Source organism: Panthera uncia, chromosome A2 (assembly GCF_023721935.1).
Source record: "Panthera uncia isolate 11264 chromosome A2, Puncia_PCG_1.0, whole genome shotgun sequence".
In the NCBI taxonomy this organism is placed as follows: Eukaryota; Metazoa; Chordata; class Mammalia; order Carnivora; family Felidae; genus Panthera; species Panthera uncia.
Genome location: NC_064816.1, coordinates 6,647,256 through 6,662,837, shown reverse-complemented (window position 1 = coordinate 6,662,837; position 15,582 = coordinate 6,647,256). Strand labels below are relative to the sequence as shown.

The 15,582-nt window shown below is 41.0% G+C and overlaps 3 protein-coding genes across 5 annotated transcripts in view; 2 read left to right on the top strand and 1 right to left on the bottom strand.

Moving 5' to 3' along the window:
• The window catches only part of EIF3G (eukaryotic translation initiation factor 3 subunit G), a 767,140-nt gene that overhangs the window by 314,918 nt on the left and 436,640 nt on the right, over positions 1 to 15,582 (top strand). The window lies entirely within an intron of this gene.
• LOC125930591 (40S ribosomal protein S8-like) lies at positions 9,418 to 10,075 on the bottom strand. Its single transcript, XM_049642476.1, is given in 1 exon segment — positions 9,418 to 10,075. A coding segment is annotated over 1 exon segment (627 nt). The 5' UTR covers positions 10,066 to 10,075; the 3' UTR covers positions 9,418 to 9,438.
• Positions 11,801 to 12,748, top strand: LOC125930601 (olfactory receptor 7D4-like). The gene has a single exon (XM_049642487.1). The coding sequence runs from the start codon at positions 11,810 to 11,812 to the stop codon at positions 12,746 to 12,748; it is 939 nt and encodes a 312-aa protein (XP_049498444.1). The 5' UTR covers positions 11,801 to 11,809.

Genomic DNA, 15,582 nt, shown 5'->3' with positions numbered 1-15,582 from the left:
AGAATCCCACAAGGGACAGGGAGAGGGAGCCAGAGAAACAGGGCTCACCCAAAATGGGGCTTGTGCTCACCAATTTACTCTTTTAAAACTATTCAATTCCGTGTTTTTTAATATGTTCACACAGTGGTGCAATCATTACATTTTAGAACCTTTGCATCGTTCTGCAAGTACCTTGGCTGTCCAAACCTTATTTTCCTCCTGCCTCAACATCTAAGCATCCACAAATCTTTCTTTCTCTATCAATTTGTGTTTCATAGTTATTTTACAGAAATGAAACCATACATCTTTTGTCAATAATTTCTTTGTATGTTTTTCTTTTTTTAACATTTAAAAAAAGTATTTATTTTGAGAGAGAGAGAGAGAGAGAGAGAGAGAGGAAATGTGAGTGGGGGAGGGGCAGAGAGAGGGAGAGACGGAATCCTCTGGGTCCATGCTGTCAGTAGTGCAGAGCCCAATGTGAGGCTCAAACCCATGGCAGTGAGATCACAACCTGACCTGAAATCAATCAAGAGTCAGAGTTTAACAGACTGAGCCACCCAGGTACCCCTCTTAGCGTGTTTTTCAAGGTTGATATGTTTTGTAGCATATATCATTTCTTTTTATTGGCAAATGATATTCTATTGTATGGGTATATTACATTTTATTTATTCACCAGTTAGTGAACATTTGGGTTGTTCACACTTTGTGGGTATCAGGAGGAATGCTGCTATGAAAATTCATGTATGTTTTTCTGTGCAGATGTCTTTTTTTCTTGGGTATTATGCTTGCTGGGAAACAATACAAATATATATATTTACATATATATATTTATTTACATATATATTTACATATATTTACATATATATATTACACACATTATCAGGATTTAGAACATCAACATCACCTCCTCCTCAAAAAAACCTATTGTGTTATCCTTTGTAATTACACCCTCACTTATCTCTAACAAGTAGTGGTCTGTTCTCCATCACTGTACTTTCATCTTATTATGTCATATAAATGGAATCATACAGTATGTAGCCATTTTGTTACTGACATCTTTCACCCAGCATCATGTCTCTGATTGAGGTCTATCAATTTCATCATGAATAGTGTTTTTAGTTTTCATTGATGACTCCTGTTCCATTGTATGGATATACCAACTTTTTTAATCCATGTATCCACTTAAGGACATTTGAGTTATTCCTTATGGGCAATTTTGAATACAGCCACTATAAATATTCTTGTAAAAGTGTTTGTGTGCACACAAATTCTTTTATTCCCTCGAGAGAACAGCTAGGGGTGGGAGAAGTGCTTCATATGGTAAGTGTATATGTAACTAATGAGGAAACTACCAATCACCACTAGAGTAGTTGTGCAATTTTCCATTCCCACCGTCATTGTGTGAGAGTTCCAGTTGCTCTGCATTCTCACCAACACTTAGTATTGTTTTTCACTTTAGCTGTTCTAATAGGTGTTTAGTGTTATCTCATCAGTGTTTTATTAGGTCTTCTGTAATTTTTTCACCACATTTTTCTAGTTTTCTATATACAAATCTTTTACCTCTATCGTTAAATATAACCTTAGGTGTTTTATTCTTTTTGATGCTGTTGTAACTATAGTTATAAACATTTCATTTTCAGATTGTTTGTTGTGTATAGAAACACAGGTGATTTTTCTGTGTTGATATTGTACACTGCAACTTGGCTCAATTTGTTTATTTACTGTTGTAGCTTATTGTAGATAAACCATACATCTTGCTTTTTTTTTTTTTTTATTGTACACATTGTGTACATGTGCCCTCTTTTGTCAAAATAGTTCCCTAGTGACTGGTAGGTTGTTCCCAATGTTTTCAGATAACAATCATGCAATAAACAACCTTGTGCATAGAACATTTTGCATGAATATGAGTGTAATTAAGTGGTGAATTCTCATCACTGGAATGGCTGAATCAACTATAAAATCAGAAACAGCATACACAAGGGCACTGAGGTATAAAACAATGAGGCATGTTATTATCGTTGCTAATAGTTTAGTATTATATCATTAACATTAACAAATTTATTAGTATTTCCTAAGCAAAATGCTATGTGGCTACCCTTCTTTCATCTTGTGATGTGTTTTTTGAAAACTGGTCCTCATCAAAAAGTCTCTGTGCAGGTAGGCTTTTGGGGAGAATTTGATCCTAGGGAGCAGGAATACAGAACAATGGGAGTAAATCAGGGAAGGAAGGAAAGGCAATGAAAGGAATCATTATCATTTTGATCCCTCTATGGGTGACTGGTGCCCCATCTCACCAAACCCTTCTGATATAAATTATGAAGTGTGTCTCAGAACTTGCCACTTGGTAGATAAAAAGACATGAGTTCTATTGGCCAAGGGTGGTCCTGGATAGATTTAATGTCCCCTGTGGTTCTGGGTTGCACATCAATGAATACAGAGTAGATTCCTCAGGTGTCCCATATTGTGGTGTCACAGAAGATTCAGGGCAGGAAGCAGGAGGTATGGGATTTGGGCCTGAGGCAAAGTGCTGACCAGCTGCAGCTGTGCAAAACTTTCCATGGCTTCCATTGACCTAATTACAGCAGACATGGCTGAAGCCTAAGATGTGACAAGAAAGTATGGATTGGTGCCTGTATGTGTTTGCTGGAGCTGCCATAATACAATACTATAGTGAGTGAACATAATCAACAGAATTAATTTCCTTGTCATTGTGGATGCTGGGAGTCCAAGATCAGGGTACCAGTAGGGTTGGTACCTCCAGGAACCCTGTCACTTGCTTGCAGATGCCTGTCCTGCTGCTGCCTCTTCAGATAATTTCTCTGTGCATGCATGCCCCTGGTGTGTTTCTGTGTGTCCAAATCTCTTATAAAGACCTACAGTGAGATTGGCTAAAGGCTCACCCTAATGTACCCATTTTAATTTACCTCTTTTAAGGGGTTTCTTCAAATACAGTCACATTGTTAGGTGCTGGGGATCACAATCTCAACATGAATTCTGGGAGAACTCAGTTCAGCCCACAACACTGTCCAAGATGTGTGTTATATGCCCTTCTGTAATTATTCCTTTTTATTAACCATGCGGGAAGCTTGCTATCTTGACCAGAGTTCTTGTTTCTTATTATATTCCACTACTTACACTACTTGTAAATATGGAGTTTTGCTTTAAGGAGGCAAATAACCTAAATGTACCATGTTAGTAAAATGTATGAGAGAAACAAGGCATTCTGAAATTAACAGAAGGATTAATGAAAGAAACAAAGGGTGTTAGGGTGGCCAGTGATGGGGGTAGAAACAATTGCACGAAGAGTAGAGCAACAGCAAGACAGAGCTTATTCCCTCCCCAAGGGAGGAGAGGGGCCAGACATCTAGAGAAATGTTGACCCAAATTTCTGTCAGGCTGGGCCTTTTAAGGGGTTTTGAAAGATGTGGGAAGGTTGCAGCTGTGCCCGTTGCAGGGCGGGATGGGTATGGGGAGGGGGTCAGCTCTTGGCCACATAGAGCAGGGGGGGTGGCAGGTTTTCCAGGGGCTCTGTCCACGGCTCATCTGGGATGTGGGTTGTGGTCAGGCTAGAGAAGAATATGTTTTGTAGTTGGGATCTACTTTCCAAGAATGTAGGGCACCTGACCAAGAAAAGCAGAGTTAGGGCCAAGTGCAGACACCTGTGAGTTTTGTCTATAAGCTTGGCTGGCTGGGGGTGGGGGTGGAGCTCTTGAATAGATTTCTTTCAAAGGGTAACGCACTGTGCACATTTCATCCGGTGACAAATATTCAGTTTGTGTATGTGATGTCTAGTATCAGGCAGACTGGGAGAGTGAATGTGACACAGGTCTGCACTCCCCAAATCATTTCTCATTCTACTCTTAGCATTGTTGTGATTGACTGATTTGTGGATTCAAACATTTATTAACTGCTGGATTCTATGAACTTGTATGATGTTTGAAACAAAACAAAGGCCCACTATTCACAGAATTTACCTTTAATTGGGAGAAAGAAAATAAACTAATATATAAAGAGTAATAACAGAGTTTCTGCTAAGTGCTAATAAAAATATTTAGGAATCCTATTTTAACATCATGTTATTGTTCCTTAACCATCCAGGATGCTCCATGTGGGGATTTGTTGATGTTGTTGATGGTGTTGCTCTCTCTGGTATCACATGTTAAAAGGAAAGGAGGGAAGGAAGGAAAGGAGGAGAAAAGGAAGGAAAGAAGGAGGGTGGGAAAAAAAAGAACGATCTTGAGTTTTTTGGTGGAAAGGTTCAGTCCGATGTGCCTGTGAAACACCCCACAGATAATTTCCATTGGCAGTGGCATGGGTTGATCTCATCTTTAGTCTAATGGCAGTAGTGGGAGAGAGAATTAGGTTACAGAGAAGCAGGTCAGAAAGACAAGATTATGCGTGGCTCAGCATTACTCATGCTCCTTGTTTCAAAGTGGGGGAGGAGGAGTGTCTCTTCACTGAGAAGGCACTTTGAGACCCAAAAATAAAGCTGGTGACTCCATACAACTTATACAGTTTTATTCAGGGAAATTTACAAATGGGGGGACAGGTCGGGTGACAATCCAGGTCCTGCACAGCTATTCTCTGCAAAGTCCCGACCCTACTCCACAAATTTTATAGGGCAACAGGATGCTATTTGTGTGTGTGTGTGTGTGTGTGTGTGTGTGAGGGAACTGTTTCAGAGGTTTCACAAGCACCTGACAGCTAACCTTTAATTAGGTTTTGCGGTGCCAGCTATGTGTCAGAAAGGGGAGAGGGGTGCCTGGGTGGCTCAATCAGTTAAGCATCCGACTTTGGCTCAGGTCACGATCTCATGGTTCGTGGGTTCGAGCCCCGCATCAGGCTCTACACTGACAGTGTAGAGCCTGCTTGGGGTCTCTCTCTATCCCTCTCTCTCTACCCCTCTCCCAGTCACTCTCTCTCTCTCTCAAAATAAATAAAAATAAACTTAATAAAATAAAATTATTTTTAAGAAGGATAGGGGGAGAGACTGCTATCTTTAACAAATTTACAGAGGGTCAAAGCAAGCCTCCCCCTATCTGGGCCTTGGCTATATTAGTCTCCAAGGGACCCAAAACAGGTATTCCCAAAACAGGTATTCCCAAAAGAGGCCATGGCCAGAACATGAGCAAGATGAAGCATCAAAGCTGGAGTAGGTATTATCAGTAACCCTATAGTCCTCCAGTTCTCAGCATGGCTCCCACTTTCTAAGGACAGTCCTTCCCAACTACTTACCCTCATGCATCACAAATAAACTCTCATGGACACTGTACATGTTGTTGCAGGCCATGATCCAAATGCCGATGGGGTGGACTGTAGTAAACCCTGTTGTGTCCCTCACTTTTCCATTCAGAATGAAAGGCTTCTTCCCCAGGTTCAGAGAGTGCAGCCATCTGACAGCCCTCAGTCTTCAGCCCTCTTAGAGAATTGCCCTCAGCCAAAGGAAGCAGCCTCACCCATCCACTCATGTCTCTTGCTGTGAAAGCACAACTGCCTGACAGCCATCTGTATCCACCACTGTGTTTGCTCTGAGGATGTTGCTGGACTGCTCCTATCCGCCCACTGAATACAGTAGGGTACCAGAGCATGCCCATTGCCATGCTCACACAGTGACACTGATGACCAGGGTCAATTAACCCTGCCAAAATGATGTCCCCTCTTTCTGACATGAGGGACCTCAAGTGCCAGGTAGCTGGATAGTTTCAGGTTTAATAGGACATTGGCCATGTCGCTGGAAGTGCTACCTTTTAGGATTCAAGACATCTTAACCTGCTAAGGGTTGAGTTGAGGAGACCTGAAGCAAATACTGCCCAAGTGGCTCACTGGGAGTGACATTACACAGGGCTGTTTCTACTAACAAGCTTGATTTCTGAACCCATGTATCCCATATATTGGAGATACTGCACGTTATGATTGTCATTGACTATTGAGTGTATATGCATCCTGTGAATTGTGTAGCTCGAATGTCTGCTGAATGCAAATGTCTGCTTTAAATGTGATCATACTCTTTGGGGGCACCTGGGTGTCTCAATAGTTTGGGTGTCCAACTTCAGCTCAGGTGTTGATCTCATGCTTTATGGGTTCAAGCCCCCCCGAAGGGCTCTGTGCTGGCAGCTCAGAGACTGGAGCCTGCTTTGGATTCTGCGTCTCCCTCTCTCTCTGCCCCTCCCCTGCTCATGTTCTATCTCTCTCTCTCTTTCTTTCTCTCTCAAAAATAAACATTATAAAACGTGACCATACTCTTTGAAATTAAACCTGTTGCAAATTTTCATTAAACAAAAAATTTTAAAATAGCCATACTCCACAATTTCTTTTCTGTGTTATTTTACCTCTATCCTCACCTTTCCTGACAAATTTCATAGGTGATATATACTGATACCTCTATTTCCTCAATACTCACTTGTCAACACACTCTACTGGATTGTTTACAGCCTCATTACTTTAGAGGTAAAAAATGAAGCCCTATCTAATATCAGCAAAGGCCTCCATGTCTCTAGCAAATGTCAAGGGATGTTTTCAGTCATTTTGTTAGTCCTTTAAAGAGAACAAAAAACTATTAGCTACTCTGCTTTTGTTCAGAAAGGACCTCTTTTGCTTCCATGACACTGTGGATTAAGTGACCTTTGAAATCTCCAAAGATTCTTCAACAATGAGCATCCCATAAAGTTGATTCCTGGTTTTCGTTCTTGTAGGAATTAAATGTTTCTTAGGAGATATTTTCTCATTTTAAGTCAAACCACAGAAAGAAGAAATTTCTTTTTTTGAGAAAATACCTTCATCTTGGCCCCCTGTTGCTTACATAGACATGACTGTCTGGAAATTTTCCATTCTTTCATCTCTGTATCCCAAGGGACCTGAATTGTTTGGAAAGAGGAAAGTCAGTAGAACAATTTACTCAGTGAGGACCTTTGAGAATTCAGTAACTGAGATGATAATAACATGTCCTTTTGCCCCTTTCCTATAATTCTCTGATGGCAGCCTAGAGGAAAACCCAAATGGGCTCTTCTGGGACAAACTGCAAGAAAAGAAAGCTTCAGTGGTAACAATCAGAGAGGGTAAGATCACTGTTTCCCAGTAAGGGCTGGAGGAGTATGAGGAAAAGGGATGAGAAAGTGAGTATTGGGTTTACCTCTAGAATAATGGGACTGGAACAATCCCATAACAAAGCTGAAGCCTCTGTAATTTGAAGGCGATTTACGTGCTACTTAAACCAGTCTTTCCAGCTCTTGCTATGTTTCCTTCACTCTTCCAGAAACTAGAGCCTCTCTCCAATAGGAGTTATTTTCCAGTGAGTCTCCTCTTCTCTATTCTTTCCCATGAATTCTAGGTTCCTGTTTGATTTCCTGTCCCATCATTTATTCATTACCCACTCATTCGAAGTGTGTTATGCATTATTTGCCTTCTTCGTCCCTCAAGTGATTGGATTTTTCTATTATATTCCCTGTTTTTCCTGGCAGACTTGACTTACTGATAGCACTTACTAGTTCTGTGTTGTTGTTTTCCTTTAGTGTCCAAAATATACCTACAAATAATGTAATTATTTCTGGCATTCGGTATTCAGGCTAATATCCATTCCCCAACTTTCTTACTCATCTATATGAATATTCAAGAGAATATTGACTGATTGAAGTTGGAGTAAACTGTCTTGGCTTGCTCACAAATTTAACAGAAATAATTTAGTGTCTTAATGTAGAATACCCTGTTGGCTGCAATTTTAAACAACTATTCTTTTTCCGGTTAAGAAATTGACCGAAGTTTCTTCATGTAGCAAGAGGCTTTTTCCAGGCAGCTAACCACAGTAATGCCTGTTACATTTTCTCAAATACTTTTTCCATTGTGATTATGGTTATGATTCCTCTTCATTTCTCTATTTTTGAGATGCATACTTTTAGCAAACACCCTAGCATTAAGGAACTTTCCATTCCTGAAATACTTGTGTTACTTGTTTATGATATATTACTCTTTTTAAAGAGGTATGACTGTGTTGTATTTAACCTTATTATTCTATTTTTTTTGGTCTACATTTAATCATATGTTGAGCTTAAAGATTCCTTTGTAGTGTTATAGTGGACACTTTTGGTTTCAGTCATTATTATACATCTAACATTTCATGTGTTGAACACCTAGTAAATCTCTAGAAAGACAACGGAGAGCAAAAATAGTCATGACCTCTGACCCACAAATAAACATAAAATCACCATCATGAGAGGCACATTTAGGCATAGTGTAGGATGCTCCACTTGTGCTCCTCACGTGCTCTGTCTGTCCTGAACCTCACTGTCTGCTCTCCTTCTCACTGGCCTCTCAAAAATGTTCCATTACTAAGCTCTTCCAACCATGAGGAAAGTGCACATTCTGTTCCCTCCACCCCAAATGAGTGCCCTTTCCTTATTTCCCTTGATGAACAACTGCCCATCCTTACTCTTGCAGTTCAAGAATACAATTTCAGAAAAGACTTTTCTGTGCAACTCCCCAGACAAAATTGGTCCTCAATAATTGTTTCTCTCTTTAATTAATCACACTCTCTAGGCATTAGTAATAACAAGGGCCTCTTTCAATCATGCATAAAGTAAACATTTACTGTCATGTTAACTTTGCCTTTTAAAGTTTTTGCCTTTTAAGTTTTTTTTTTAATGTTTATTTATTTTTGAGAAAGAATGAGCAGGGGAGGAGCACACACAGAGAGAGAGAGAGACAGAGAATCCAAAGCATGCTCTGCGCTGTCCGTGTAAAGCCCAATGTGGGTCTTGAACCCACCAACTGTGAGATCATGACCTGAGCCAAAGTCGGACAACAACTAACTGACGGAGCCACCCAGGCACCCCTTTGCCTTTTAAGTTAAAAAATTTTTTTTTAATGTTTATTTATTTTTGAGAGAGAGAGGGAAAGAGAGAGAGAGAGAGAGAGAGAGAGAGAGAGAACATGAGCAGGGGAGGGGCAGAGAGAGAGAGACACACACACACACACACAGAATCTGAAACAGGCTCCAGGCTCTGAGCTGTCAGCACAGAGCCTGACCTGGGGCTGGAACCCACTAACCTGAGATCATGACCTGAGCAGAAGTGAGATGCTTAACCGACTGAGCCACCCATATATATACATATATATATATACACATTTTTTAACTTCTATGAATATATAGAAGTTTATATATGAATATGTATATATACACTTAAAAAATTTTTTTTTAATATTTATTTATTTCTGAGACAGAGACAGAGCATGAGCAGGGGAGGGACAGGGAGAGAGGGAGACAGAGAATCAGAAGCAGGCTCCAGGCTCTGAGCTGTCAGCACAGAGCCCGACGCGGAGCTCGAACTCACAAACCGTGAGATCACGACCTGAGCCCTAGTCAGTCGCTCAACTGACTGAGCCACCCAGGCGCCCCATACTTTTTTTTTTTTTACAGGGCATAATAAACACCTTTATTACATGACCGAAGATAGGAAGGAGGAAGATTTATTTGCCTTTCCGGGCTTTGATTTTCCTCAGATAGGACTCTAGCTCCTTGCCCTCCAGCACATAGCCATCTGCTTGGCCACACTGGCCTGGTCTTGAAGCGATGCATGCAAGAAGCTTGCCCTGCTGGAACCGCTCCTCCAGAAGACTGCTTATTTTGGCATTCTTTTTCCTTTCATCATATTTCTTCTGAATTTTCTTTGATCGTTTTTTGTTTAAAATCTCCTCCTCCTCGGGAGTCAGCTTGACCCCCTTCTTGTGGCCCAGGGGCAGTGCATAGTGAGACTCGTACCACTGCCGGTACTGTGTGCTGTCAATGAGCACGATACCTTTCTTCACCAAGGTCCTGGCGCGGACCAGTTCGTTGTTCGATGCATTGTAGACAACATCAGTAATCTTTGTTTTGCGCGTACAACACTCAGAGCCCCAGGAGAAGTTGCCCACGTCCAGCCTCAAGACACGCTCCTTCTTACTGCCTCCCCGAATTCGGACTGCAGGTATACGGCGGGGGCCAATCTTAGTGTCGGCAGCGGGGCGTCCCAGCTCCTACTTCCGCGTCTCGTGCTAGGGCTTTCTCTTGCCCCCGGTCTTGCGGTGCTTGTGCCAGTTGTCCCGAGAGATGCCCATAGCTCTCGGCGCTGGCTGTGAAAGGGTTAAAGATATTTTTTAATCTTTTAATTTTTTTTGAGAGAGAGGGAGAGAGAGCATGCATAAGCTGGGGAGAGAGAGAGAGAGAGAGAGAGAGAGAGAGAGAGAGAATCTCAAGCATGCTCCAGGCCCAGGGTGGCATAGAGCCCTATGTGGGGCTTGATCCTGTGACTGGAAGATCATGACCTAAGCCGACACCAAGAGTCAGATGCCTAACTGACTGCGCCACCCAGGTGCCCCAATTTTTGCTATTTTTGATGAAATCTATTGATTATTTTTCCACAATTAAAGTGCTAAGTTTTAATATAACACACCCCTGCTCTAGAGTGAGTGCACATGAGCACACGCTCCAAGTTTCGTGTTTTGCTTTAATGTGTGTGTGCTTTTGTTTCACCTTTTTAAAAAATCTATGTAGTCCACCTGCTCTTCCCTGTTCTTGGATGAGTCCACTTGGCAGATGGTATTTGAAAGAGGGAGGCATAGGATCTTCATTAATAAGAAGTACTTGATGGTGTTCAAAAGAGCTACCAGGCCTGCTGTGTTTATAATGATCCGAGTTCCATCTCTGATGGCTCTCTCAGTTTAATATTGATAAGCAATAGCCATATAAGACAGACAGACCATAGTGATGGTAAGGACAGAATCTCACATTTATCAAGTGTCCACAGAATGTCACAAGCATCACAGTAGAAACATTACATGCATCATCTCATTTACTTCACTCACCAGGCTTATGGTGTAGGGAACACTTACCACTTCCATGTAGGGGGGGTGTAGTATCTGCAGCTATGAGAGATTAACTTTCTCAGGGTCACACAGAGAGTAAGTTGGTAGACCAAATTTCTATCCCAGCAAGTCTGACTCAGATCCTATGTTCTAAACCACAGCTGTATGCTGTATTTTGGGAGAGTTGTGTATCAAAAGTAAGAAGGAATAGGTTGATTTAAAAAAGCTATCATTTATTGACCAAAAAACTATCATTTATTTACTGCACACGAGCCCTTTGAATCCTCAAAGAAGTTAACATCCATAACCACATATTTAGAATGAAAAATAATAAGACAATAGCTATGTCACATTGATATGAGCATAAAATTAAGGCGATTTGACTTGAGAATACACATTGAATAACTAGTATACAGGTCTTTGAATAGTGGAGATTATCAAAGAAAGACATTCAATGTCTTCAGTTATTTTGAATGGTCATAGAAGAAATTGGTTTATGTACATGGCTTCAAATAGAATTAGACCAGTGAATAGGAGATAAAAAGAGATGTCTGCTAAATTTTTAAAAGGATACCTAAGAACATTTAGATTGGAAATGAGCTACCATTTGACTGAGTGAATCTTACCTTTGGAAGAACTAATGGAGGGTGAAGGATGTCCACCTAAAGGTGGTATCAGAAGGGCGCCTGGGTGGCTCAGTCGGTTACTGACTGAGTCGGCATTTGACTTTGGCTCAGGTCACGATCTCACAGTTCATGAGTTCAAGCTCTGCGTTGGGCTCTGTGCTGACAGCTCAGAGCCTGGAGCCTGCTTCGGATTCTGTGTCTCCCTCTCACTTTGCCCCTCCCCTGCTCATGCTCTCTTTCTCCTTCAAAAATAAATAAACATTAAAAAATTTTTAAAGATGGTATTATAAAGGTAATGACTGGCTGATGTCCCAGTTGGGTAGGCACTAAATATTTCTTTTCACTCCTTCTCTAGCAGACACATCAGACACATGGAAGCAGGAAACCATACCAGAGTATCAGAATTCTTCCTCCGGGGCCTCTCAGATGACCCAGAACTGCAGCCCCTCCTCTTTGGCTTGTTTCTGTTCATGTACCTAGTCACTGTGCTAGGAAACCTGCTCATCATCCTGGCCATCCTCTCTGACTCCAACCTCCATACCCCCATGTACTTCTTCCTCTCTAACCTGTCCTCTGTTGACATCTGTTTCATTTCCACCACTGTCCCGAAGATGCTGGTAAACATCCAGGCACAGAGCAAAGACATCTCCTACCCTGGATGCCTCACTCAGCTGTATTTTTTTATGATTTTTGCTGGAATGGATGGTTTCCTCCTGACCGTGATGGCCTATGACCGGTTTGTGGCCATCTGCCACCCCCTGCACTACACAATAATTATGAACCCACGACTCTGTGGCCTGCTGGTTGTGGTGTGTTGGCTCATCATTTTCTGGGTCTCCCTGATTCATGTCCTACTGGTGAGGCGGCTGACCTTCTGTACAGGTACGGAAATTCCACATTTCTTCTGTGAAGTGGTTCAGATTCTCCAGGTAGCCTGCTCTGACACTCGTATCAATAATATCTTCTTGTATGTGTCGACTGCCATACTGGGTGTGTTTCCTCTGACTGGGATCTTCTTTTCCTACTCTCTGATCGTCTCCTCTTTAATGAGAATGTCCTCTGCAGCAGGAAAATATAAAGCATTTTCAACCTGTGGCTCACATCTCTCTGTGGTCTCCTTGTACTATGGGGCAAGCTTGGGGCTCTATCTCAGTCCTGCTGGGATCCATTCTTCCCAGAGAATCCCAGTTGCCTCAGTGATGTACACTGTGGTCACCCCCATGCTGAACCCCTTCATCTACAGCCTCAGGAACAAGGATGTGAAGGGGGCCCTGAGAAGACTCCATAGTCGTGGAGCCCTTTGTCCATGATGGGCCACTGGCCTCAGAACCAAGTAGACATTGTGAGCTCCAAAAGGCAAATAATTGTGCATATAAATCTCTTGGTTTTCTTCCGCCCCTAAAAGACATGCCTCACTTCTTCTATTCTCAAAGTCCCCATGACTTTGCCTTCATTTGGTTTTGGTTTTGTATTAGTTTCTCCTCAATAATCTCTTCAGTAATTCCTTTTTTCGTTTGTCTTCCCTGTTTGCAGCCCATAACATTCTATCTTTGGTTAGCTTTCCTACAGTCATTCCTGAGATTTTTAATACTTGATGTGAAGCACTTATAGCAAGTGCCTGCATGGTTTCCTCCCAAAACTGTCTTCTCAAATGCTGACATCCTTCACCTTAATTTGGGTGTAAGTTTGTTTCTCCCTGGGGGAAACAGAATGGAAACCATACAATAGTCATAACCAAAGTGCTTGCCATATCAAGACTGTGCTTGTTGATCTACATCTGTAAATTTATGTATTTGACATTTACTTAAGATATTTTCCCTCTTTTTCAAAAAGATTGAGATTGGGATGGATCCCAACATGGAAACCTGAATATGATCCCATGCTCCTAAGTTTGCTATCTTAGTGTTCCTGAAAATACTGATGTGGATTTTCAACTTTAAGAGTAGGGATCTTGATTTGAAACCTCATTTGTTCAGGTTTGCAGGTAACATATTGCATAGGATATCACTGAGACATTGCCTCATATTTGTCTTTCTTCTGCCTTCTTTCCTTCCTTTCTTCTTGTTCTCTGCCCATTTCATGTTCTGTTGGACCTTTATTTCCCCATTATTGTGGTTTTAAGATATGCCCCCAAGATCCTAAAACATGTAATAATGATTACAATAGACTAAGACTATTTTGGGGGGAGACTATTCATAGTAGGTATTATCAGGAGTTGTAGTTACACACTTGTGAATTGTATTCAGAACTCACTTCACTTGTTAAAAAGAATTTTGATAGAAATGAGTCTGCAGTGAAGAATGGAGTAGTAGAAGATATCGGCATTTCTCCTTCATTCCCTGGGATCCTTTTACTTTCTCCACCGCATAACAATGTTATGACTGCCAATGTTCAGCAACAGGTGCATGGGGGTAGAAGTAACAGGGAAGTATGCCCCAGCATGGACAGATCTTGATGGAGAGGTGTGAGGTATACCATCTTCTTTACTCCTTAGCTGTGATAATTCTCATATTTCCATTTTGTGCCAATTTCCAGTATTTTCCCACAGGATGAAAACTCTGCTCACTTGTTGTGGGAGCTGACTTACGGTATGCTTTATTGGATATATTTTGTTCCCTGTATCACTTCTCCTGTCTCTAACCCATGTCCTTGTTCCTTACTTCTCCCAGTAAAGCACTTGCACATGAATCATTGGCTCAGTGTCTGTTTCTGAGGACCCCTAATGAAGTCAGGTGGTAAAGACTGTGAAGGGAATTAAAACAATATCATAGTTGGAATTTTTGGTTTTGGGACAAAACCAAACTGAACAAAAAACAAGTATTGGAGATATATCTATATCTATATCGATACCAATATCGATATAGATATATATACATACATATATAGTTAGATCTTGAAATTACTGAAAAAAATAATAATTTTTCAATAATATTGGGGTGGCTTCAATTCACTTTGATTCCATTAAGTTTCTAGCAGTGTGTAATTATTGTCTAATTTGTAATTTGTCCCTACAAATTGAGGAGGAGACCAAAGAGGTAAACATGATTGTAATACGGAGTGGTGAGCATAATAATGTTGGTGTATAAAAGAACCTGATGAAAAGAAAGGTAAAAAGTTTTCAAGTCATCTTGAGTAATTCCAGAGAAAATATTTAAAAATTTATTTCATGAGGGGTGCCTGGGTGGCTCAGTAGGTTAAGTGTCCAACTTTGGCAAAAGTCATGATCTCATGGCTCATGAGTTCAAGTCCCATGTTAGGCTCTGTGCTGAACATCTTGGGGCCTGGAGTCTGCTTCGGATTCTCTCTCTCTCTCTCTCTGTCTCTCTCTCTCTCCCCCTCCCACCTTGTGCTCTGTCTCTCAAAAAAATGAATAAATGTTAACAAAATTTTTTAAATTTATTTAATGAAATTGAGGTATAATTTGCATACCATTAAATTCACCCATTCAAAATGTAAATTCAATAATTTTAGTAAACAGAGAATTATGCAACCATCACCACAATGCAGTTTTAGAACATTTCTAACACTCCAAAATGTTCCCTTGTCTCCATTTGCAGTTAATGTCCACTCCCACCTAGTCCTAGGCAATGCCTTATCTGCTTCCTGTCTCTATAAATTGGCCTTTTCTAGATATTTTATGTAAATGGAATCATATAATATGTGGCCTTTTGATTCTGGCTTCTTTCACTTAGCGTAACGATTTTTGAGGGTTATCTATGTAGAAAACACATATCAGCATTTTGTTTCTTATGTTTGCAGAATAATACTCACATGTATAAATAAATGTCGCCCTATTTATCCAGAGTTGGTAGACACTTGGATATTCCAGTTTGGGGTTATGATGGATGAACTTTTGCATGTGTGTCTCTGTGTTGACACGTGTTTTCATTTCTTTGGGGTAGACAACTCATGGTGTAATTACTGAGTCACACGGTAAATTTACATTTCTTTTGTAAGGATCTGCTAAACTGCTTTTTCAAAGTGGCTTCGCTACTTTGCATTCCCCCAAGAAATGAGTGGTGATCCACATTTTCCACATCATCACCAACACTTGGGATTCAGCAAAAACTTCTTGTGGGAGAATACACTGAGCACTGAGCACCAAATGATCACTAGAAGTTTAACTGGAGAATGGGTTGGGTAG